This window comes from Columba livia, chromosome 15 (assembly GCF_036013475.1).
Source record: "Columba livia isolate bColLiv1 breed racing homer chromosome 15, bColLiv1.pat.W.v2, whole genome shotgun sequence".
Classification (NCBI taxonomy): Eukaryota; Metazoa; Chordata; class Aves; order Columbiformes; family Columbidae; genus Columba; species Columba livia.
In genome coordinates, this window is record NC_088616.1 from 12,999,056 (window position 1) to 13,021,488 (window position 22,433).

The following is a 22,433-nucleotide window of genomic DNA, read 5'->3' on the forward strand; positions in this document are numbered from 1 at the left end:
CTGTGGACAAATACGTTTATTCTTCAAAGCAGGTTCAACATGAAGTTTTCAAGTAGTAACATCCTAATAGATAGAAAAGGATGCCGGATACTCGGACTTTTAATTTCCTTATTGAAGCACTGTTGGCAATTTGCATGTTGAAATGCTCAGCCTTTGTACACCCATCATCAGCATCTTTCATCCAGCCCACCCCAGTGCTGCCTTTGTATAGCACAGATGCCAGGAAAGCTTCTAGATTTTTATATGCAATCTGAAATGAACTCCCACAGGAAGAACATTGCCCCCCAACTATTTTGCAGCATATGTCCTTTGTCAGCTTAAAAGTGCATTTTTATTTGAAGACACAATGCAAACCACAGCCCTGACTTTTTAAAGGACTGTGTGACAAAAGATGGCACCTTGCACAGTGTTTATGTGACTCGCACGGATCAGTTTCTGAGCAGGGCAACTGTCTGAAGTGGAAACGGCAGCCGGACTGCCATTCAGGTCCAACGGGGAGAGTTTAGCTGAGCACCAGCCGTCCTCAGAAGCATCTCTAGTGCTTGTTCTCTTGCTCATATAGTTAATATGTGGAAGCGAGTGCTGGAAACTGTCCGTTTGCATTAAATGTAGGTAGAGGATAATAGCGAAGGGGGAGCATTGCCTGTGCGTTCACACACCTTTTTGTTCCAATTGCAGAAAGGAGAGGAGCTGGAAGAAGGAGTGACCAGTGAAGGTAAGCAGAGATGCCGCTGGCCATGAGCCGTTCCCAGGTTAGTGCGCAGACTGAATTCTCTGCGTTGATCCTGCTGAGATGCTGACTTCTCCCAGCAAATGCTTCTGCACTTGGAAAGGCGGGAAGAGAGCATTTTAGAGGGAAAAATAAATAAAAAGTATTTATGGTGTGAGGAGCCCTCCTGGCTGTAAGCGCTTTTCTGCCATCTTCCTTGGCTCTGCACTGCGTTTGTGCCAGCAGGAACGTGTCCCCGAGCTGCTCAGCCCTTTGGAATGATGTTTCCCGGCTTCTGTCACAGCTGATGGCGTAGCATGGGTTTGATTCCCTCTGCTGCCTGAGCTGGAGTGTCTCAAAGGACATCTGTGCCCTGTCCTGAGGAAGTCAGGCTGTACAAGTGCCTGCAAACACGGCCTGACAGGATGCCAGGCGCTGGGATTTCAGACCCTGCAAACCTCCATCCCCGGGCTCCATGGGCAGCCTCAGTTCTTACCTGTCTTCCTTCTTCTTTTTTTTTGCATTGCAGAGTTTGACAAATTTTTAGAAGAGCGAGCCAAAGCAGCGGAGATGGTGCCCAACCTGCCGTCCCCTCCCGTGGAAGCCCCCACCCCTCCGGCAAATCCTCCCAGCAGGAAAAAGCAGGAGCGCTCGGAGGACGCCCTCTTTGCACTGTGAAGATTCACCCTTAGCCGCCCTCCCACCCCCGTGCTCTGCGGGCGAACGTCGCCGTGCGGCCACTTCATCCTCTCACAGTACTTACCTAACAACGACCCTCTTCCCCCAGATTTCATAGATTGCTTCTCTTTCCCCCCTCCCAAACAATCCACCCCCATGAGCTGACTCTTTCTATTTAAGTCCAACACTATTCCTGCCAGACCACAATTCTCCAGCACTGCTTAGTCCCCTCCTTCCTATCCCAGCTGCGCAAAACCGGCTCTTGATGCCGAAAACCCCTTTAGAATGCATGAGTACGTCACACCGTGTCGAAACAAAGGACCGGAGGGGAGAGAGCGGCCTTGCCCTTCCATTTTTGTTGGGATCATCCTCTTCTGTAGGCAGGTCCTGCCAAGTAGACTGTTCTGTCGATCAGCATGGAATTGACTGAGCTGGAACGTTCAGGAGTGCGGCTTTATTTTTAGATAAAATGTTAATGTATTGGCTTTCGTGTCGGATTCGACAGCAAGGAACAACTGTTCCCCTTTCAACATGTGCTTCACAAGTTAAAATCCTTTACTCTCCCACTCACACATCTCCCAGTACCATATGGTGGTCGCTTTTCCCCACTTGGTGCGGTGCTTTGCATTCTAAATCTCACAGGGTATTTTTTTCCTTGTGTTTTATCTGGACTTGCTCTAATTTGAAAGCAGTCTGTTAGCCATGTCCAGTAGCTCTGGCAGTTGACGGGAATGAAAAATGCTGAGCTAAATGGATGCTGTAACGTTAGTACATCAAGCATTTTGCTCTTTGGGAGAACATTCTCACATGAGGATTTTTTCTGGTATGTTCACCATTTAAAATAGCTCTGTTATTTTTTTCCTTACCTTAGATTCCTTCTTCAGCGACTGTAGAGCTCTGCATTTGTCTCAGCTGTTGTAAGTAACATCCGTGCAGATGGATGGGACTTGCTCATGGACTAGGGGTGAACTGAGGTTTCTGGATTCCCTGCCATTCCTGGTAGGACAGACATGCTGGTTCTTGGGGATGGGTGTGAGAAAAAGAGGCAAACCCAACAGAAGTTCATACGAAAATGCTGAGGGGGACGGTTAGAGTGCAGGAATTAGCCATAACTGCCTGTGCTGGAGGGGAAACTCCTCATTTCCTTCTAGGTTTGGGTCTGAGAAAGTGTTGGATGGTTGTGGCTCTGCTATTTGTAATTTTTGGAGTGGCCTTTGATACTTCTGCCCCTTTATTAACTCCCAGCTCCTGCAGGGCTGCAGTCTCCCTCTTGTCTGTGCAGACAAGCGTATTCCCTCGCTTGCCAGCGGCAGGGCCGAGAGCCACAGCTCTTGCGGGAGCTGCCAGGAGGGATTGCAGCGTGCGCTGTGCCCGCCGTGCTGGGCTGACAGGCAGAGCTGGAGCCGGCAGCTCCAGCCATCGCTGCGTCTCCCAGCCCGTTCCTCGGTAGGAAGCCTGTGGCGCAAGATGGCAGGATCAAAGAGAGCGCTGAACGCTGCGCGGCAGGAGGATCTCCCGTCCTTTATCAGATGAACGCTCTGTTCAGCAACACTCCGGCTCCTCTTCCTCAGGGCGCTCGTCAGCTCAGGCATCCAGCCACTTTGTTCTGACTTGGCATGTCTGGGCTTCCCGGGATGCCGATGTGTGTCGAGCTCTCTCAAAAGTTGTTCTAGACCAAGAAGCCGTGCTATAAACAGCCGATGTGAAAGCGATATAAGCTTTTATCTGAGCGTAGCTATTGCAGCTCGTAACATACTCTCTAGGGCACACCACGCTTTGGTAGGTTGTGACACATAAAACCTTTCACCAAATGGCCCAATTGCAGCACCGATGGTCTTTGGGAGCGGTCATATTAATCTTTGGAGGGAAGCCTTGTTTGGTGCAGGATTTCCAGGCCGTTACAGCTCAGATGTCACTCTGTGCCATCCCTGCTCATCCTCTTCCAAGATCTCTCTGTATCTGGCTGGGCCCAGGGGAGCTGCCCCGCCACCCCCCGTGCTGACTCAGCACCTCGTCTCTGCTCCGTAGCTCTCTGCCCCCCGGCCGCTCTGTGCTGTGCAGAGAGCAGCGTGGCTTGCAGCTGAACGACGAAAATCCGTGTAAGGATGGAGGTAGCTTGGAGATCAAGCTGCCTCTTCCACCCGCTTGCTGGCCCACTCCCCACTTGAAGCCCTTTTACGTGGGTCTGCAAAGGGTTTCTCTCCATCTCTGTGGCTGATGGAAGGGTGCCGGGACACCCTGCCTTGGTGTCACATCTGCTCTCTCCCACAGCCTTCGCTGTTTAACCCACGCTGAGCCCCACGCGCAGGTATCGGCTCCCAGACACCCCACTGCCACCTCCCACCTCACTGCTACACATCAGATGGGGCCACCAGCTCCCAGAAACCTGAGGAAACTTCTGCTGTGATGCCGATTTGATTTCAGGCAGCGTCTGATGGGTGATTGCTTGAGCAGTCTTGCGAGCACAGAATGAATTGTTGGTATTCCTGTCAATGCAAAAAGCTCCGTGGGTGTTTTAAATGTGTATTTTCTCTTCTAAATCCTTGAAACACATTGACCCTGTAAATGGCCACATCAGGTGATTCTAAGCATGTTAATCCAGCTTCCCTGCCAAGCCAGAGGAGATAATCGCATTGCTCGAGCGTGGGTACGTGGTCGAATGAAGCTGAGTGACGAGGATATTGCCAGTGCTGTCACCGAGCCCCCTGGCAGATTTGCTGTGGATTTGCTTGCCCTTCTTCCCCCACCCTGAAGCAGAAAGAGATGGGGGGGCAGCAGGGATGTTAATGCTGCTGCTTTCTGTCACGCTAAAGCTGTCCTGGGACTTCCCAGTTGTTGCTTTAGAGAGAATCTGGTCCCTTTCCAGAAGACCCTGCGGAGCTGTCAGTGACTTCTCCCTCCAGCCAGGATGAAAAAGAGATGAAACAAGGAGGCTGAGGCTGAGGGGAGAGAAGGAGCGTGTGTTGGCACAACTCGAGGGCCTCCGTGATCCCCGCTGCCACCGCATGTCACCTCCTGGGAAGCGAGGACACTGTTTGCAGGGGGTGACAGGTGCCGTTGGCACAAGCAGTGGCTTTGCTGGAAGCAGGGCAGGGAGGTGTGTGCTCAGCCTGGAGCGAAGGCTTAAACATCCTTTTGGTGGGACCCTCGATGGGTCTGGTGAAGGTTTGGAGTTAAATTTGGAGCCTGGATCCACCAGACCTGGCTCTGGCAGGCTGAGCACACCGGGGCTGGAAGCACCGAAGGGGACAGAGGGTGTGGTTGAGCCCAAACCTTCTTTAACAAATACAACAGCTGCCCTAGAGCTTCTCTAATGTCCTGTATCAGGATCTCTCATCTTCCCCATCCTCTTGTGGTCTGCAGAAAACCTGAGCGGTGGAAATGGTCTGGGGGAAAGGGAAGGGGTTTTTCACTTCAGGAGACCAACCTCTCGATTTGTTCTTCCTTTGCTTTCACTCTGAGTGCTTCCTCTGTGCGAGTGGGCAGAGGACTTGTGTGGCTCCGACACTTGGGAGAAGAGGGACGGAGCTGCAGCCTGATCTGCTTTCCATAGGAAATAACATCCCAGTGCTTTCTAGGCATATTAGGAATCACAGCTTGACACTCGATGACACTAAATTATTATTGGGGTCCTTTGTAAGTTCTAATCATACCCTGTTCTAGGTCAAAATATTTATTTTGTCAATATATTTTCTTTCCAGTGTGTTTTTTAACCTCTTCCGTTAACCCTTCTTGTGCTGAGATGTAAGAAATGAATGGTTTCTATTTAAATATATCCTTTTGGGTTTTTTAATTGTTATGTGTAGATTTCAGCTGCGTCTTTCACAGGTGTCATAGATAACAATGTGTTGTACAGACATTTAGGGTGTTTAGTAGGTAGGTAAGGCTCATAGGAGGATTGCTCATAAAAACATAGCATGGTGTCTGTTAAAGGGAACAGCGTAAATGCAGAAACTGGTCCTTACTGGGACCTTCACGTAGCCTCCAACATACCTTTCCCCTCCCAGTTATCACAATATCTCTGAAATGTGCTGATCAGATCAGCTCGGCCGTTTCCAGGGCTGGTTTTACACCTCCGAGCTGAAGAAGGATTTTTGGGGGGACTTCCATTCGTTTGACTTCATTCGCTTTTTTTAAATGGGATACATTGGCCGTTTCCACTTTTAAACGGAGGGCTCCACGGAGCTGGCTGTGGTGGCGAGATGTTTCCCTCCAGTGGTGGAAGAACAGACCCGGGTGGTGGTTTTGGACCCCGGATGGGGACAATAGGGGTGATGGGTCCCTCCGAAAGCTGCCGCAGGAGCTGGGCGCTCACCCCCCGGCCACCGCAGCCTGTTGTGTTCCTCTGCACTCAATGCTCTCCTGCTTTCACGCGCAACAGGACGCTCAGAGCAGGAGGGCAAACACAGCAGCACCTCCAACAGTTTTTTCCTCTAGTGAGTTGTTGGGTCTCTTGTGGCTGCTGGGAGTGCTGAAGAGTGGGAAGCGCCTGTGCCATCTCCATCCTCAGCCAGCTCATTGTTTACCTCCAAAGTTCTTCACCGCAAGGCTTGCAGAGCCCACCCTGGAAAATAAAACAGCTCAGGACAGTTATTTTTATGGAAATAATGAAGCAGGTAATCAGTGAGTGGATTTACAGCCTTCTTGGCAGTAACCCCAGTGCTGCCGGGGGCGTCCACTCGTCCCTCCCTGCCGGCCCCAGCCTGCCCGCTCCGTGTCCCCGCGTCCTTCCCCGTCCCGGATTGAGACGAGGTTGCGTTTCACCGAGAGCTGACGTGTTTGAGCCGCACCGAGCTCCGGTGCCGGTTCCCACGGCAAACCGGTGGCAGATGTCCCACCCTGCTCCGTGTTTTTATGAGTGCGAGCTCCTCATTCTGTACATGTTCTTATGAGCTGTCGTTAACTCTACAAATGTAACCTGTGTAATAGCTTCTCTGTATATTACAACTGTAGGCTTTCCAGAGAAAAAGTGGATAATATTTATTTACTGAAGATATTGGATATTTTTTTGTTTGGGAACGGGGTAGGGGGAGAAGGAGGACATAACTGTTTAAAGAGGTCGACTATGTAAAGAGAAACAAAATACACAAAAAGCAAAGAAACCCAACACTAAAATGTTGCTGTATTCACGTAGAAAGTGTTTACGTTAAGGGCAATACAACTGTATTAATCTGCCATTGTTTAACTTGCTCCAGAAATCATCTCTACTTTGGTTCCTGCATGTGAGATACTCCAATAAATACACCACTAGTGTGACCTGGAGGACGGTGTCCGTCTGTCTGTCAGGTGCTGTCTCGCTCTGCGGCTGCCGTCGGGTGCCCGTCAGGTATCAGAACATGACACAGGCTTTTGGGAACCCTCGGTTTCCCCCAAATGCCAGGGAACCGGGTGTTGTCACCGAGAGAAGGGTTGTCCCAAGTGGAAGATGCTCTTCGTGTCTTCACGTGGGTCTTGCTGTGCGCGGTGCAGTGTTGCCACTGCTGGTAAATTCATTCCACGCTAAAGCTGTGGCACATCTTTGGAGGTTAAAGCACAGGTGACAACCTTGGCGGGACACCTGCCCCCCTTGCAGGGCTTCTTGCCAGGTGGTTCTCAGGGGGTAACTTTGGATCACCTGCCTTGGTGACCTAGAAAGTGAGGGGTAAGGAGCTGTTGTGCACTGTGGTGCAGGTGACATTCCCAGCCCATGCAATGGGTGACTTTTCCTAACTCACCATCCAGGAATTTGCCCCAACATCCTCACTTATGGTTGTGATGTGCAGAGAAGGAGGACAAGCAGCCATCTAGGAACCCTGGAGAAGTCACACACCATTACTTCGGCCAAAACTGAACACATTTGACAGAACGGTGCTCTCCATCGTGCACGTGGAGATCAAAACTAATGGCCTGTGGTTTCAAAGCTGCTTTGGGGAAGGGGGGTGTGTGTGGAACAGCTTGAAAGATGGGTTTCCCCTCCTTGGAGCTGCAGATTAGCATGCATTAAATCCAGCTCTGCCCCGGCTTGTTTTCCATCACACCGATCATGTGCCTGCCTCTATGTCTGATATATTTGGGTAGATTCATGGCCTGGCTCTGATGAGAAAGGTATGGAGCTACCACTGCCCTGGCAGAGCAGAAATCACACAAAAAGCACCAGAACATGAATTTCCAGCGCTATGCAGGGGGACGACAGCCAGAGCAGGGGCTACACCGCACCGACATGTGCGTGAGGTAAAGATCCGACCCCAAGTTATCACTGTCTCATCAAAGGACAAAGTGGGTGCAAATGGAAGAGTCTGCATGACAAGCACACGGGGACATTTCACACATGTGCCCCCCCCAGCCTCCAGCCGCTGGTGGCACCTGTGTCCCCAGACCGAGCGTGGCTTCCTTGGGTTTGGGAACCCTGATGAGCTTCTCCACTCCAAACCTGGCCAGGATCCCACAGAGACCGTTCAAGCTCCCAGAACGGACTGGGGGTTTGCAGAGTCCAGTGCGGGCTGAGCCTCGGCCAGGGTACGTGTCACTTGTCACTGCTCTCAGCACTGGGCACCGAGTTTGGATCCCAGCGCGAATGGGAAGTGCCTGCACGTGCGTTTGCCTTTCCCGTTTCACCTCGGGGTGAATAAACCCTGTGCAGGTGCTGCGCAGCACGATGGGGTCCGGCTGCGTGTTTACATGAGCCGTGGCTCAGGAAAGGATAGCTGACAAAGCAGAATTACAGGTAGTGAAGGAGAGAAGAGGCTTTGAATCTGTTCGCAACATGAATTAATGATTAACGTAGCACTCTGCCGTAGCAAAACAAACCCCAGAGCACGCGGTATGCTGAGAGCTGGAGCTGGAGCTGGACATGTCATTGAAACCCTGGGCTGCTTTCAGCGCGGGGTTAATGTCTGGGGTCTCACGTCTGTCTGGGCACAGTGTTTTTGGGGGAGCCCACCCGGCTGTGGAGGGCGGCAGGATGGGAGATGCTCCATGCAAGGTGCCTGGGGTGCTGCATCCCGGAGCTTGTCGCTGGTGACAGCGTGGCTCGCGGCGATGCTCCCGCCGCCAGTGAGCCCTACACAGCCGCCCGAGCGCACTGCAGCCGTGCGAGCCTGCCCGGTCGGCTCGGCAGCCAGAGCCCAACCATCTCGAGACCGGTTTGTTCTCTGTCTCATCCCTGCGGTTTCCTCCCAGCCTTGCGCTCAGGAAAACGTCTCGGCGACTCCAGAGCAACCACGTGGCCCCGCTGCCATCCCCGCAGGACCGACATGATGTAATCGCAGGCCCTGAGCCGTGATGCAGAATCACTCCACTCCGGGCCGCCACGCTTATTGGCTGCGTGGCCCTGGTCCTACGGGCGGGGTTTTCCCTACCCCGCAACCCAGCTCACCCCGGGGAGCCCCACCCCGCGTGGCATCCATCGGCCTCCAAACCCACCCACCCCATCCCACGGAGCTACCGGGGTGCTTCATCCGTCACAGTTGCACGGAGGATGCTGCTTGTTTGCTTTGGTCCCCCGGAGCAGGGGAAGGCACCGCGTGTGGGTCCCGGGGTGCACATCCCCTCTGGCTGCGGGGGGAGTCCTGCAAAATCCAGCTTTGCCTGCAGCTTGTGCAAAAATAAGAATGTGTTTAAGTGTGTGATTTTGTCCCCTCCATGTCTCACAGGGAAAGCCGTGTCCTGGGTCTCACGTGGGTTATTAGCTATGTGTGACCCTCATATTCACACCAGGCTGCCCTAAAGCCTCACAGGGCCACGGCACATCCATGTCCCCAGCCCTGGAAACCTGCCCTCTCCTCCTGCAGCACATGGACAGAATTCTGCAGGGGCTTTCCTGAAAGCGAAGGGAAACCTCCCACTGCCATGCAGCCCAGCTTCTCCCCTCTGACCCGAATAAAAATGTTGGGGGAAGCATAAGGCCCCCTGCACACCCCATGAGCGGTGGTGGATCTCTCAAAGGTTTTTCTCTTTAGTACAGTTTACTGCAGGTGAGAGATGTCCCAGCGGGTGCCAGTGACCTGTATGCAGGTGATGCTGCCCCAGATGTTGGCATGGAGCTGAGCCAGGACTCCCTGGGCTCGTCCCCAGCTGGGGCACGGGTCAATGTCCCCAGCTTGAGTGGGGTGAGGGTGCAGAGGGGACTGTCAGGGCTGCGCAGCCGTGGCTCTGCCACAAGCCATGTGCTCTGCTTCATCCCCACTGCCCTCTATGCCACACCAGGGTGCCCCGCGCCAATCAGGGGGTCCCCATATTGCACAGGTGTGTCATCACATGGGAGCTGGTGAGGCTGAGGGGGGAGGTTTTTATGGTGCAGCCACGTTTAATTAATTCACAGGTAGCCTCAGATTGCACTCAGTGGCGCAGAAGACGAAAGGGCAAACTTTCAGATGGCCAAGTTGCAGCACATTTTCTTCTCCCAAATTGTTCCCAGCAGTAAGACAAACCACACAGTGCTGCAGGGCAAGACCCACACGCTGAGACCCACCCCGTGGACAGCCATGGGGCTGACCCCAGTTGGACCAGTGGTTTTCCTGGTTCCCACAGTTCATGGCACAGGGGAAGGTGCTCACAGGGCAGAATCAGCCCTTCGGCATCCTCTAACTGGGGTCATGGGAGCTTCTCCCCACCTGGGACATGCCATGGTCGGGCAGTGGTGCTGCGATGTGCCCCAGACCTGCAGCTGGAGGGGGAAGGCAGATGTTCGCAGCTGCCTCAGCACTGAGAACCACAGTAGCCTCGAGAGTTGACATGGTGGCCCAAGCTCACCCCAGCATGGTGGCCTCCATGACATGCTGGAGGCTTCTGCAGCCATGGCCAGCACCTTCTCCCCGTGCTGCCCACCTGCCTGCCCACTTGTGCCCTGATCTGGGGCTAAGTGGTATTCAGTGCCAGCCGAGCTATTTAGAGCCCAGCCCAGGTATTTGATGCCTGTCCCCAGGGGCTCGCGCCTGTCCCAAGGGCTTGGTGAGCGTTCCCAGGGCTCGGTGACTTTCCCAGGGACTGCTGCCTGCTCAGGGGCTGCAGCCTCCCTTGCTCCCTGCTCCGCTCCTGCTGCACCAAGTCCATGCCCGCTGCAGCCGGGGGTCCCCGCCCGGAGTCCCCGGGGGTCCCGGCGCGGTACAACGGGCCGGCGGGTCCCGGCGCCGGCGGTTGCGGGGCGGGGAGGCGGTGGCGGGGCGGGACGTGGCGGCGGATCCGCCTCCATCCCTCCCTCCTTCCCTCCCCTGCCCGGTAGCAGGTCTGGGCACGGTTCGCGGGAGCAAGTTGGCGGCTCGTCCCCTTCCTCCCTCTCCCGGGGCCAGCGCGGCCATGGCGGGTGCGGGCGGGCGGCCCCGCCGCTCCTAGAGCCGCTGCAGCCCGGGAGCCGCCGCCGCCGCCGCCGCCGGGATGAGCGCTCTCGCCTTCGACGACGCGGCCCTGGAAGGGCTGACACCGTCCCTCGGCCTCTCCGGGGCCAGCGACATCGACACGGCCCTGCTCAGCGACATCGACGGTGCGTCCCGACCCGGGGAGCGGGCTGGGGGTGTAACCGGGGCTCGGTGCACGGCCGGGGGATGGGCTCGGTGCGATACCGGCGCTCGGTGCATGGCCGGAGCTGGGGAGAGCAGGCCCGGTGCATGTTCAGGGAACCGCGGACTGGGACATGGCCCGGGGGAGCGGGCTCGGTGCATAACCGGGGTTCGGTGCACAACCGGAGCTCGGTGCATGGTCGGCGGGAGCGGATTCGGTGCATAAACGGGATTCGATGCATACCCGGGATTTGGTGCACAACCGGGGCTCGGTGCGCAGCCGGACACGGTGCATGGCTGGGCTGGAGGGAGCGGGGTCGGTGCATGGCCGGCGCACCGGGACACAGCCAGAGAGACCGGGCTCGGTGCCGGGCCCGGGGTGGGGGGGACACCGACCTGCTGAAGCGCGGGGTCGGCACAGGGCGGGCGGTTCGGGCCGGCTATGGTACCGGAGCCTGGTCATGGCGGGGGCCCGGAGGGGCGGTGTGGGGAGCAGGACACCGGGACCCTCGAGCTGGAGGTGCCGGGACAGCCCCGACGGGGCCCCCGCCGACCGCAGCATCGTGTCGCCTTTCGCCCCGCCCCCGTAGTGACGTCACCAGCGGGGTTACTCCCGGTCGTTCCCTCCAGGACGCCTGGGTTCCCCGAGCCACCCAACCGGGATGGGGGATGGGAAAAGGCTCTAACACCGGCTCCAGGGCTGAGCGGAGCATCCCTGGGGCTGGGACCCAACAGCACCCACAAGTTGGGAGTCCGTGGGGTGGGGATGCTGCCAAGGGGACCGCATTCCCCAAGGGTACCCACTCCCCAGTGCCAAGGGGACCTGCTCCCCACCACCATGGCACCAAAGTCTTACCGAAGCCAAGCGCAACATTACCATGGCTTTAACAAAAAATTGGGTTTCGCAGCCTTGTGCCCGCCTCGTTGCATGCTCCACCGGCTCTGCCAGTCGGCGCCATGCGGCGCGGACTGGCAGAGCCGGTGGAGCATGCGGCGAGGCAGGCTGGTGGTGCCTGGAGCCATATGTCCTCCAGCAACTGGGATGGAGGTGGCATCTCAGGGCCGAAGGCTCATCCCAACTGCACTCGGGATGGATCAGGGCAGATCCAGATGCCACCCGGCTGTCCCCGGTGTGGTTTTGGCATGGGAAGGATGGCAGCGGCAGGCGGGAGCGGTGCTCTGGAGCTGTGCCCGTGTCCCTTTGGGTCCCCTGGGACCCGCGCCAGGGCTGAGTGGTGCCCAGTGTGGACCGGCCATGTGGGGTGAGGGTGTTTTGCCACGGTCCTTTGCATCATAGCCATCCAGGCCACCTCATGCCCCCTGGTTCTCCATGGTTCTCCGTGGATTTACCACCTCCAGGTGACCACAGGTTGTCCCCTTGTCCCTGTGCCCACCCTGGTGTGGCTGTGGGATGTGCAGGCAGCGATACGGGTGCCCTATGCCCACCCTGCCAGCACCCACAGCCATGTGGCTCTGCCCCATGGGCTCCCACAGCCCGAAGCAGCATGGTGGGGGCAGCTATGGCACCCCCAGGTGCCCCTGTCATGCCAAAGGTGTGGGTGGCAACGGGTGTGAGGGAAAGAAATATCTCATAGGCACTGGGAGAGCTGTGCCCACCCCCAGGGCTGGATAGAAGGACGAGGGGTCCAGGATGGAGCCCCCCCCTCCTTACACCCCCAAACTTTGCTCTCTTGCCCCTGGACCACGAGGGAGTTTTGGGGGTCTCTTGAGCAGGGGGCGGATGAGGCTGGGAGCCCCCCTGCAAGAAGCCACACCTGCATAGAGAGGAGTGCCAAGGGTTTGATGTCTTGGGGGCTGCACAAAGACCCCGGTCCTTGTGGGGCGTCTCCAGGTGCTGGGCATTATCGACTGAGGAGCATCATGTTGGGCTGAATGGACACGGGGCTGGATGTGGGGGGTCAGGGGGAACTGGGTGAAGGGGTTAACGCCAACTGACCCCGAGTAACCGCCGGCGGGTGCCGACAGGTTGCCCGGCAGTAACCCCGGGCCGGGCTCACCTTGGCACGACCGCGGGGCTGTCTGGGGGCGGCGGGCGGCGATTGGCGGAGTCGCATCACCCCATCGTTGGCATTGCTCCAGGCTTGGCGCGGGCAGCGGCGGGGAGGGCGGCGCGGAGGAGGCGAGAACATGGCTTTAAAATATCCTGCTGCCTCCCTACGGGGCTGAGTGGGGGACACAGCCCACCCCCGGGAGCCCCCGCCCACCGACATGGGGTGCACCTTTGAAGGCTCCCTTTCCTCACCATCCTCCTCCTCCCCACCCTTGGAGTCGCTGCCATGGCCCCGTTTGGGGTGCTGCACCCCAGGGGGTGTCCGGGGACTGTGCAGCTTACGGGGGAATCCCGGGGGGGTGCACTTGGGGGTACCACACCAGGGACATCCCAGGGCACCTCTGTGGGGGCACCTCAATGCACCCCAGTGTGTGGGAGCTGGTGTGTTGATGAGGACATCAAGCAGGATAGAGTGCCCCAGCCCAGCACTATTTAACCCCGCGCTTGCCCCACTGGCCTCCAGGTGGGTGCTGTGACCAGCACTCCTGGCACGTCCCGGCTGTGCCAGCCCCTCTGTCCCAGCCCCAGCACCCCCTCCCCCTAATACAGGGGCTGTTTTGGGGCTTGGAGCGTTTCTAGTTTATGATAAATGAATGAGCTGGCACAAGCCCTTCTCTGCCTCCCTGGACCTCAGAAACTAGCTGAGATCTGCCCCCAGATCAGGCTGGAAACCTCTGAATGCCAGTGGCCAGACTCTGGCACCCCCATTGCAAGTACCGTGCCTCAGTTTCCCCACTGGCAGGGGCTCTGAAGAACAAGACAGAGCAGATTCCTGGGCTTTCAGGGAATTTTTCCCCTGGGTTATGGGGATCCTTCCCCAAAGTGCTGAGCTATGGGGTGGGCAGCATGGGGTCAGCTTTGGGGGCGCTGTGGGAGGTGTGGGGGCAGGGCAGCTACTGACAGCATGGTGGGGGGGGCCTGTTTTGCAGACATGCTCCAGCTGATCAACACACCAGACAATGACTTCTCAGGGCTATTTGACTTGCCGTTCGGTGCCCTCGACAGTGCTGTGCCCCCCGGGCCCCCCCCGGCTCCGGGCACCCTCAGCACCTTCCTGGGACCCAGCAAACCGCCCCCCGCCACCCCCACCGGCAGCGTCTACTCGGGTTCCCCTGGGATGCCGCCCTTCGCCCCGCAGCCTGCAGTGCTGCCAACGCCGGCTCCGGGTGTGAAGGAGGAGGCGGCCGTGCCCAGCAGCCAGCCCCAGCCGGGGGTCCTGCTGGCCCCCAGCTTTGTCCCCGCGTCCCCCGGCCAGTTCAGCTCCCAGCCCTTGGTGGGCTACCAGAACCAGCACGGCTTCTCCGGTGAGGATTTGGGGGTACGGGGAGGGTTGTTGTGGGGGTTTGTCTCTGGAGGGAGGGATGCGTCCCTGTGGGATGGGGGTGCGTGGGGTGGGCTGGTGCTGGAGGAGTCTGGTGACGTTGTCCTCTGCTCCATGTCCAGCCGTGCAGCCCGGAGGTGCGGGGCAGCCCCTGCCCAGCCCCCTGCCTGCCCCCCCGCAGCCAAGCCAGCCCGTGGCACTGCCGGCCCCCGTGCAGAGCGTGGCATCCCAGCAGCTTCTGGCCCCCGCCACCTCCACCCCCCAGCCTGTCTCGCCCCAGATCCAGCCAGTGCCGGTAAGCCCAGGGCCAGGGGTGGGGGTCCCAGTGTCCCTCCATTCCCACTGACACCCTCGGCCCTCCAGGTCCTGCTGCAGCCCCATTTCATCAAGGCTGACTCCCTGCTGCTGGCAGCCGTCAAGACAGATGCTGGTAGTGCCAAGACTTCCAGCACCACCTCCCTGGCCACCAGCGTGAGCGGCTCGGCCACCACGCTGCAGGTGCCGGTACGTCCCGCAGCTGGGGAGCTCCGGGGTGGGGGGATGCTCCAGGGCCAGGGACCAGAGCAGTGACTGTCCCTCTGGACTGGGAACTGCTGATGCCAAACCTCAAGTCCTGGTGCAGTTTTGGGCCCCTCATGCCAAGAAAGCTCTTGAGGTGCTGAGTGAGTTGAGAGAAGGGAATGGAGCTGGTGAGGGGCTGGAGCACAAGTGTGGTGGGAGCGGCTGAGGGACCTGGGGGGTTCAGCTGGAGAACAGGAGCTGAGGGGAGACCTTCTGATCTCTGAACTGCCTGAAAGGAGCTTGGAGCCAGGGGGGTCGGGCTCTGCTCCCTGGAAACAAGCACCAGGACCAGAGGAAACGGCCTCAAGTTGCACCAGGGGAGGTTGAGGTTGGATGTGGGGAACAATTTCTTCCCCAAAGGGCTGTGGGGCATTGGAACAGGCTGCCCAGGGCAGTGCTGGAGTCACCATCCCTGGAGGGTTGGACAGATGGAGATGAGGTTCTCAGGACATGGGGCAGTGCCAGGAGTGGGTTAATGGTTTGACTTGATGATCTCAAGGGTCTTTTCCAACCAAAATGATTCTGTGATTCTGTGCCCCCCACTGATGCCACCTCGCGTCCCCACAGGCTCTGGTGAGCGGAGGGACCATCCTGGCCACAGTGCCAGTGGTGGTGGACACCGAGAAGCTGCCCATCAACCGGCTGGCGCCCAGCGGGAAGCCCGTGCTCGTGCAGAGCAGGGGCGAGAAGCGAACAGCGCACAACGCCATCGAGAAACGCTACCGCTCCTCCATCAATGACAAGATCGTGGAGCTCAAAGACCTGGTGGTGGGCACTGAGGCCAAGGTGGGAGCCCAGGGGTGCTGGGGCAGGGGCGTGCAAGATGGGGGGGCTTCACCCAGTTTTGGGCTGAGCCGTTCCTCTCCACCGGCAGCTCAACAAGTCAGCAGTCCTGAGGAAGGCGATCGAGTACATCCGCTTCCTGCAGCAGAGCAACCAGAAGCTGAAGCAAGAGAACCTTGCCCTGAAGATGGCTGTGCAGAAGAACCGTGAGTGGAAGGGAAAGTCTCATGGTGGGGCTCAGCCATGGGGCTGCTTTACCCCCCACAGCATCTCTAACCCTGCTGTACTCCCTGCAGAGTCCTTGAAGGACCTGGTGGCCTCCTGCAGTGGTGGGACCAAGGCGGAGACCCCCATGGAGGTGGCAAAGGCAGAGGTGATGGAGATGCTGACACCGCCGCCGTCGGACGTGGGCTCGCCGTCCCACAGCAGCCCGCTCTCGCTCAGCGGGGGCAGCAGCAACAGCAGCAGCGACTCGGAGCCCGACAGTCCCCTCTGCGACCATGGCAAGGTGTGGGGGGCTGTGAGGGGGTCCTGAGTGGGGCAGGGGGTCTACTGCTTTATGCCAGGGTGCCAAGAACAAAACGCACCAAATGGGGAAAGGAGCCAAGAGCCATGGTCTTGCTCCCTGAGGCTGCTCCTCACCCAATTTGGGGCTGGAGGGAGGGGTGCGGGGGCATTCTGGGATGCAGTGGAGTGCTGCACCCCTGCTCCATGTCTGTGTGCTGTGCTCTGCACCCCATATCTGTACTCTGCTCTCCATGCCCATGCTGTATACCCCATGCCCCATATCCCATGCCCTGTATCTTGTGCCTGTGCCCTATATTCCATGCCTTATAACCCATGCCCTGTACTCCATGCCTGATATCCCATGGCTGTGCCCTCTGTTCCGTGCCCTGTATCCCATCCCCACATCCTATAACCCATGCCCTAGATCCCATGCCCATGCCCCATCACCACACCCCATGTCTGTGCCCCATGCCCATGCCATGGGGCCCACAGTATCTCTGCCCATGCAGGTGAAGCAGGAGCACCCGCCACCCTCGCCCAGCAGTCAGGGCATGCTGGACCGCTCCCGCATGGCCCTCTGTGCCTTTGTCTTCCTCTGCCTCTCCTTCAACCCCCTGGCCTCCCTCCTCCGGGGCTCCGGTGCCTCAGCTCCTGTGGGGAGCCCGGGCACCGTTGGTGCCAGCAGGAGCATCATGGCTGAATCTGGCACCGTGGGTAAGCTCTGGCACGGGGTGGGGGCTCTTGGGTGCAGGACATTGGGATGGAGGCTGTCAGGGTTCTGGTTGTTGGAGTGGGCACAGGGTGGAGGCCACTGGGGTGGAGGCTGTCAAGGTGGGCATGGGGCAAAGGCCATTGGGATGGAGGCTCTCGGGGTGGGTGTTGGGCTAGAGGCTGTTGAGGTGAAGACCATCGGGGTGCAGGATGTTGGGGTGGGTGTGTGGTGGGGGCTACTTGGGTTGAGGCTGTTGCGGTGGAGCCCATCATGGGGGGGCCGTTGGGGTGGGCATGGGGTGAAGGCCATCAGGAGGGGGACTTGGAGTAGGTCTGAAGCAGGAGATGATCAGGGTGGAGGATGCTGGGGTGGATACAGGGTAGAGGCCATTGGTTGGAGGCTGCTGGGATGGACCCCATTGGAGTGGACACCATTGGGTCGAGGTTCTTGGGCTGGGCACGGAGCGAAGGCCACCGGGAGTGAGACCTCAGGGTGGGCACAGGGTGGTGGCGGCAGGGTGGCACTGAACCCCTCCCCACACAGAGGAGCCGTGGGGGTGGTCGCAGTGGCTGTGGCCCACACTGGCCTTCTGGGCGCTGAACGTGGCGCTGGTGCTGGGGGCGGTGGTGCGGCTCTTCGTCTTTGGGGAGCCCGTCACACGGCCCCACTCCGAGGCCTCCGTCCTCTTCTGGCGCCACCGCCGGCAGGCAGACCTGGACCTGGACCGGGTAAGCGACACCTGCACGATGTCACCTGCCCCACCCACCCTGGCCACGCCCACTTGATCCCACCTGTCTGGGCACCTGCTTTAGGGTTAGCCTCGCCCATTTCACAGTACCCCCCCTTTCCATCAGCCCGGCCCACCTGACCCCACCCTGCATCTTCCACCTGCTGTAGCCCCGCCCACCTGCACTAAGCTCAGCCTATCTGGCCCCACCCTGACACCCCAGGAGCACAAGGTGACCCACCCACCTGCCCCGCCCCATCCACCTGGGCTAGCCCCACCCACCCCTCTAACCTCCCCCCACCCGTCACACCTGGCCCCGCCTCTGTGTAACCCCACCCCTTTCCCCAAAAAGCTCCAGCCCCCTCCCATTGGTCCCACCCCCCGCGCTCACCGGCTGTCCCCGGGCGCAGGGGGACTTTGCGCAGGGGGCTCAGCACCTGCGGACGGCACTGGCGGCACTGGGGCGGCCGTTACCCGCGTCCCACGGGGACCTGACCTGCAGCCTGCTCTGGACGCTGCTGCGCCACCTGCTCCAGCGCCTCTGGGTGGGCCGCTGGCTGGCCGCCCGCGCTGGGGGGCTGCGCCGCGACCCCCCGCCCGCTGACCACGTCCGGCAGAGCGCCCGCGATGCCGCCATGGCGTACCACCGCCTGCACCAGCTGCACCTCACCGGTACGGCCCTGCGCTGTGGGGGGGTTGGGCATGGGACCCCCTGCCCTGTGCCCCATTCACCCCCCGTCCCCGCAGGGAAGCAGGCGGGGGGACACCTGCTGGCCATCAACCTGGCACTGAGCGCCGTCAACCTGGCCGAGTGTGCCGGCGACGCCGTCTCCGTGGCTGCCCTGGCTGAGATCTACGTGGCGGCTGCCCTGCGGATCAAGGCCAGCCTGCACCGCTGCTTCCACTTCCTGGCTGTAAGTGCGGGGCAGCCCCCATCACCATGGGGTGGAGGGTCCGGTGGGTCCCCCCCTGACCTCTCACTCTCCCCGCAGCGCCCCTTCCTCTGCAGCGCCCGGCGTGTGGCCCTGTCCCATGGCGGGGCTGTGCCCCCCGCCATGCAGTGGCTCTGCCACCCCTTGGGCCACCGCTTCTTCGTGGATGGGGACTGGGCTGTCAAGGGCGTCCCGAGGGAGACCATCTACAGCTCTGCCGGCAACCCAGGTAACACCTCCCACCCTGGTACCCCCAGCCCTCAGTTTTGGGGTGGGAGCATGCCTGCTCACCATCCCTCTGTGCTGCAGTGGACCCAATGGCGCAGGTGACCCAGCTCTTTCGTGAGCACCTCCTGGAGAAGGCTCTGTGCTGTGTGGCCATGCCGGAGCCCGGCCGTCCCACTGCCCAGGGAGAGGGGTAAGTGCTGGATGGGCACCCTGCTCCGTCTGCCTGGTGTGGGGCTGGCCCCATTCACAGCCCATCTCCCCACAGGCGCTTCTCCGATGCACTTGAGTATCTCCAGCTGCTCAACGGCTGCTCCGATGTCAGCGGTGAGCCTGGTCCCGCGCCCTCAATCAGCTCCGGCTTGGCAGGTGTCACAGGTGAGGCTGGTGTGTCCCACCCTGTCCCCGCCAAGGGACACTTCGTGGGTGGGGCCATGGGGCTGATGAACATCCACTCCTGTTTCCCTCCTGCCCTGCAGGCACCGACCCCGTGTCCAAATGGTGGGCATCCATCATTGGCACCGTTATTCACTGGCTACGCGGAGATGAGGAGGGAGCCGAGCGCCTCTATCCGCTGGTGGAGACCATGCCCCGGGTGCTGCAGAGCTCTGAGTGAGTGCTGGGGACATCAGGAACAGGCGGGGGTGACAGCTTATCGCGCACGTGCTATCCTTTTTGGGTTGGCACAGCCCTTGTTGACACACTCTGAGCATCGTGGCTGTGCTGCCCCATGTCTGCTGAAGGGGGACACAATTGATCCCAGCAAGGGGTCTGCAGTGACTGTGTCCCCCGCCTTGCAGGAAGCCCCTGCCCCGCGCTGCCCTGCACGCCTTCCGTGCCGTCCGGGCCATGCTGAGCAAGCAGGATGGGAGCCAGGCCAGCCTGAGCCACTGCGAGAAGGCCAGCAGCTGCCTGCGGGAGAGCCTGGAGCTCGGCAGCCCGCCCAAGGGCACCATCGACAAGGTGAGCTGCCACAGGGCGGGACAAGGTGGCCACCCAGACCTCGCGGGAGGTGCCCCCGGCCCTCGCGGGGGTGCATTGTAGTTGCATTGCATGTGTCAGACTGGGAGTGCAATGCCCCTGCCATGCAGCCCGGCGGGGGCCCCGTGCAGCAACGCCTGCCCGCAGGGACCTCCTCGGCTATCTCACCATTTGTCTGTCCGTCCGTGCCCCCACTCACCCAGCTCCCCTTGTCCCACCCAGGTGGTCCAGCTCCTGCTGTGTGACCTGCTCCTGGTCACCCGCACCAACCTGTGGCAGCAGCAGATGGGTGCCAGTCAGCAGCGCAGCTGCCTCTACCAGGCGTCCGCCCTCGAGCTCCGCGGCTTCCAGCAGGACCTCAGCAGCCTGCGGCGCCTGGCCCAGACCCTGCGCCCCGCCATGCGCCGGGTGAGCCCCTCACCCCTCGTCCTGGCAGGTCCCTTCATCCCCTGCCCCTGGCTGTACTCATTGTCCCCACCTCTCCAGGTGTTCCTGCATGAAGCCACTGCCAGGCTCATGGCCCGGGCCAGCCCCACAAGGACTCACCAGCTGCTGGACCGCAGCCTGCGCAGGAGAGGGGTGCAGGGCAGCAAAACAGGTGGGACATGGGGTAGGAGATCCCCCCTGGCCACCCCACACCCTGAGGACACCCCACTCCCCACCCGCATCACCCCCGATCATGAAATGCAGAGGGTTTGGTGGTGGCACCTGCTCTGGGGCGAGTGAGTGGCCATGTCACTCTGCCGGAGCACCCAAGGGAGGGTGGGTGGCTTCTAGTGGCACCCTTGGGGCTGACACCCACTCTCCGCTCTGGTGAGACCCCCCTGCAGTGCTGGTCCAGCTCTGGGCCCTCAGCACAGGACACACATGGACCTGTTGGAGAGGGGCCAGAGGAGCCACAGAAATGATCTGAGACTGAACAGCTCTGCTGGGAGGACAGGCTGAGAGAGTTGGGGTGTTCAGCTGGAGAAGAGAAGGCTCCGGGGAGACCTTATTGCGGCCTTTCTGTACTTAAAAGGAGCCAAAAAGAAAGATGGGGACAGACTTTTTAGCAGGGTCCGTTGTGATAGGACAAGGGGTGATGGTTTTAAACTAGAGGAGGGGATATTCAGGCTGGACATGAGGAAGAAATTCTTTACCCTGAGGGTGGTGAGAGCCTGGCCCAGGTTGGCCAGAGAGGTGGTGGATGAACCATCCCTGGAGACATCCCAGGCCAGGCTGGACGGGGTGCTGAGCAACCTGAGCTGGTGAAGATGTCCCTGCTCATGGCAGGGGTGGCACTGGGGGAGCTGGGAAGGGCCCTTCAACCCAAACCATTCCCTGATCCTATTCTCCCCGCCTTGCAGCCGGTGCACCCGAGAGCCACCCCACGCCGCGGGAGCACGCCGAGGCCCTGCTCCTGGCCTGCTGCCACCTCCCCCCTGGCTTCCTCTCGGGGCCGGGCCAGCGCATGGGCATGTTGGCCGAGGCCGCCCGCACCCTGGAGAAGCTGGGGGACAAGCGGACGCTGCACGACTGCCAGCAGATGATCATCAAGTTGGGCAGCGGCACCACCGTCACATCGGGCTAGCTGGGGAGGGAGGGGGCACGCTGCCAGATCCCCTGGCCAGCCCCTCCCTGGTTCTGGGATGTGGGGAGTGGGAGTGGCGGAGAGGAGCGTGCCTCAGTTTCCCCCAGGAGGGGAGCCCCTTCTGCGGGATGGTGTTTGGGGAGCAGTTTTTAAGGTAAGGGGGTGGGCGGTTGGGGCTGGGTAGGGGGATGCCCAGTGACACCGGTGGCAGGTGTGGGGACTCCTGGGGTGGGACAGGAGACAGCCATGTGTGTGGCACCCCGGGTGGGCTCAGCCACCCCCTGGCTCAGTCCCTGTCCCCAGCCTGCTTTGGTGATGGGACGTGGGGACCTCTAGTGACACTGTCGCAGTATTGCATGGCGCTGGGATTCTTGGCCAGCCTGGCCCCAGTGCCATCCAGTGCCCCCAGTTCCCTGGCACAGGGTAGAATCCTGTCCTCACCCCCCTCTCCTGGTGTCCCTGTCCAGTCCCCCGTGGGTCCCATTGCCACAGGGTGGGTTGGGGTGCCTTGGCATTGTCCCCATTGCAGGGGGAGGAGGTTTGTCTCCATGGTGGTGGCCAAGGGCCCTCATTCCCACTGTGTCGCCCCTGCCCTGTCCTTCCCCCTCCCCAGCACTGACCAGTATCCCCAGTTAGGCGCTGCCACCTCCCCCAGGCACGGCCAGCCCTGAGCGCTTTTGGAGAAGGGATGGCAGGTGACACAGGGCTTCCGGGGGGCTGGTAGGTGTCCCTGTCCCTTTGCTGCACCCCCTCTTCTTTGTACATAGCCCCTCACCCTACCCTATCCCACCCGCCTTGCCTTTTTAAACAGTATTTTCATAGTTGGAGAGTTTTGTACAGACAATTAAAGCTGATTATTTATACTGGTGTGTGCTGGACTGTGGGGGTGGGGACAGACACAGAACTTGGGGGACACCACACAGAACCTGGTTGAGGCAAGGGGAACCCCCCCCCAGGCTGTGGGTCCTGCCTTCACCCCGCATGAGACGGCTGCACAGGATGGGGGAGACAAGCGTGACAGGGACACTGGGTGCCAAGGGACTCCAACGCACCCTCCTTACCCCAGGATGAGCTGGGGCTGCTGTCCCCCAGCCTGACCCTTGGTGCTGGTGGCACCTGGGGACAACGGTCCAGCCAGGGGCTGGTCCAGCCTGGGGGGACCCCTGGGAGCCCCCCGGGAGAC

At 59.9% G+C, this 22,433-nt stretch overlaps 2 protein-coding genes across 4 annotated transcripts in view; both read left to right on the forward strand.

The window, feature by feature from the left end:
* The window catches only part of TOM1L2 (target of myb1 like 2 membrane trafficking protein), a 57,541-nt gene extending 50,892 nt beyond the window's left edge, over positions 1-6,649 (forward strand). For all 3 annotated transcript variants that reach the window (XM_065031323.1, XM_065031321.1, XM_065031322.1), the window contains 2 exons: positions 679-715; positions 1,239-6,649. In XM_065031323.1, coding sequence (XP_064887395.1) covers positions 679-715; positions 1,239-1,387 — 186 coding nt within the window. In that variant the 3' untranslated portion in view covers positions 1,388-6,649. The remainder of the gene's footprint in view (positions 1-678; positions 716-1,238) is intronic.
* A 3,916-nt stretch (positions 6,650-10,565) lies between these two features.
* Positions 10,566-22,113, forward strand: SREBF1 (sterol regulatory element binding transcription factor 1). Its single transcript, XM_065031320.1, has 19 exons — positions 10,566-10,844; positions 13,861-14,235; positions 14,375-14,547; positions 14,616-14,756; positions 15,381-15,599; positions 15,688-15,802; positions 15,893-16,104; positions 16,613-16,817; positions 17,359-17,543; positions 17,953-18,214; positions 18,290-18,456; positions 18,535-18,703; positions 18,784-18,892; positions 18,968-19,077; positions 19,179-19,311; positions 19,500-19,662; positions 19,903-20,088; positions 20,167-20,278; positions 21,027-22,113. Exons 1-19 carry the CDS (start codon positions 10,739-10,741, stop codon positions 21,248-21,250), a joined length of 3,366 nt encoding a protein of 1,121 aa, XP_064887392.1. The 5' UTR covers positions 10,566-10,738; the 3' UTR covers positions 21,251-22,113.
* The last annotated feature ends 320 nt before the right edge of the window (positions 22,114-22,433 follow it).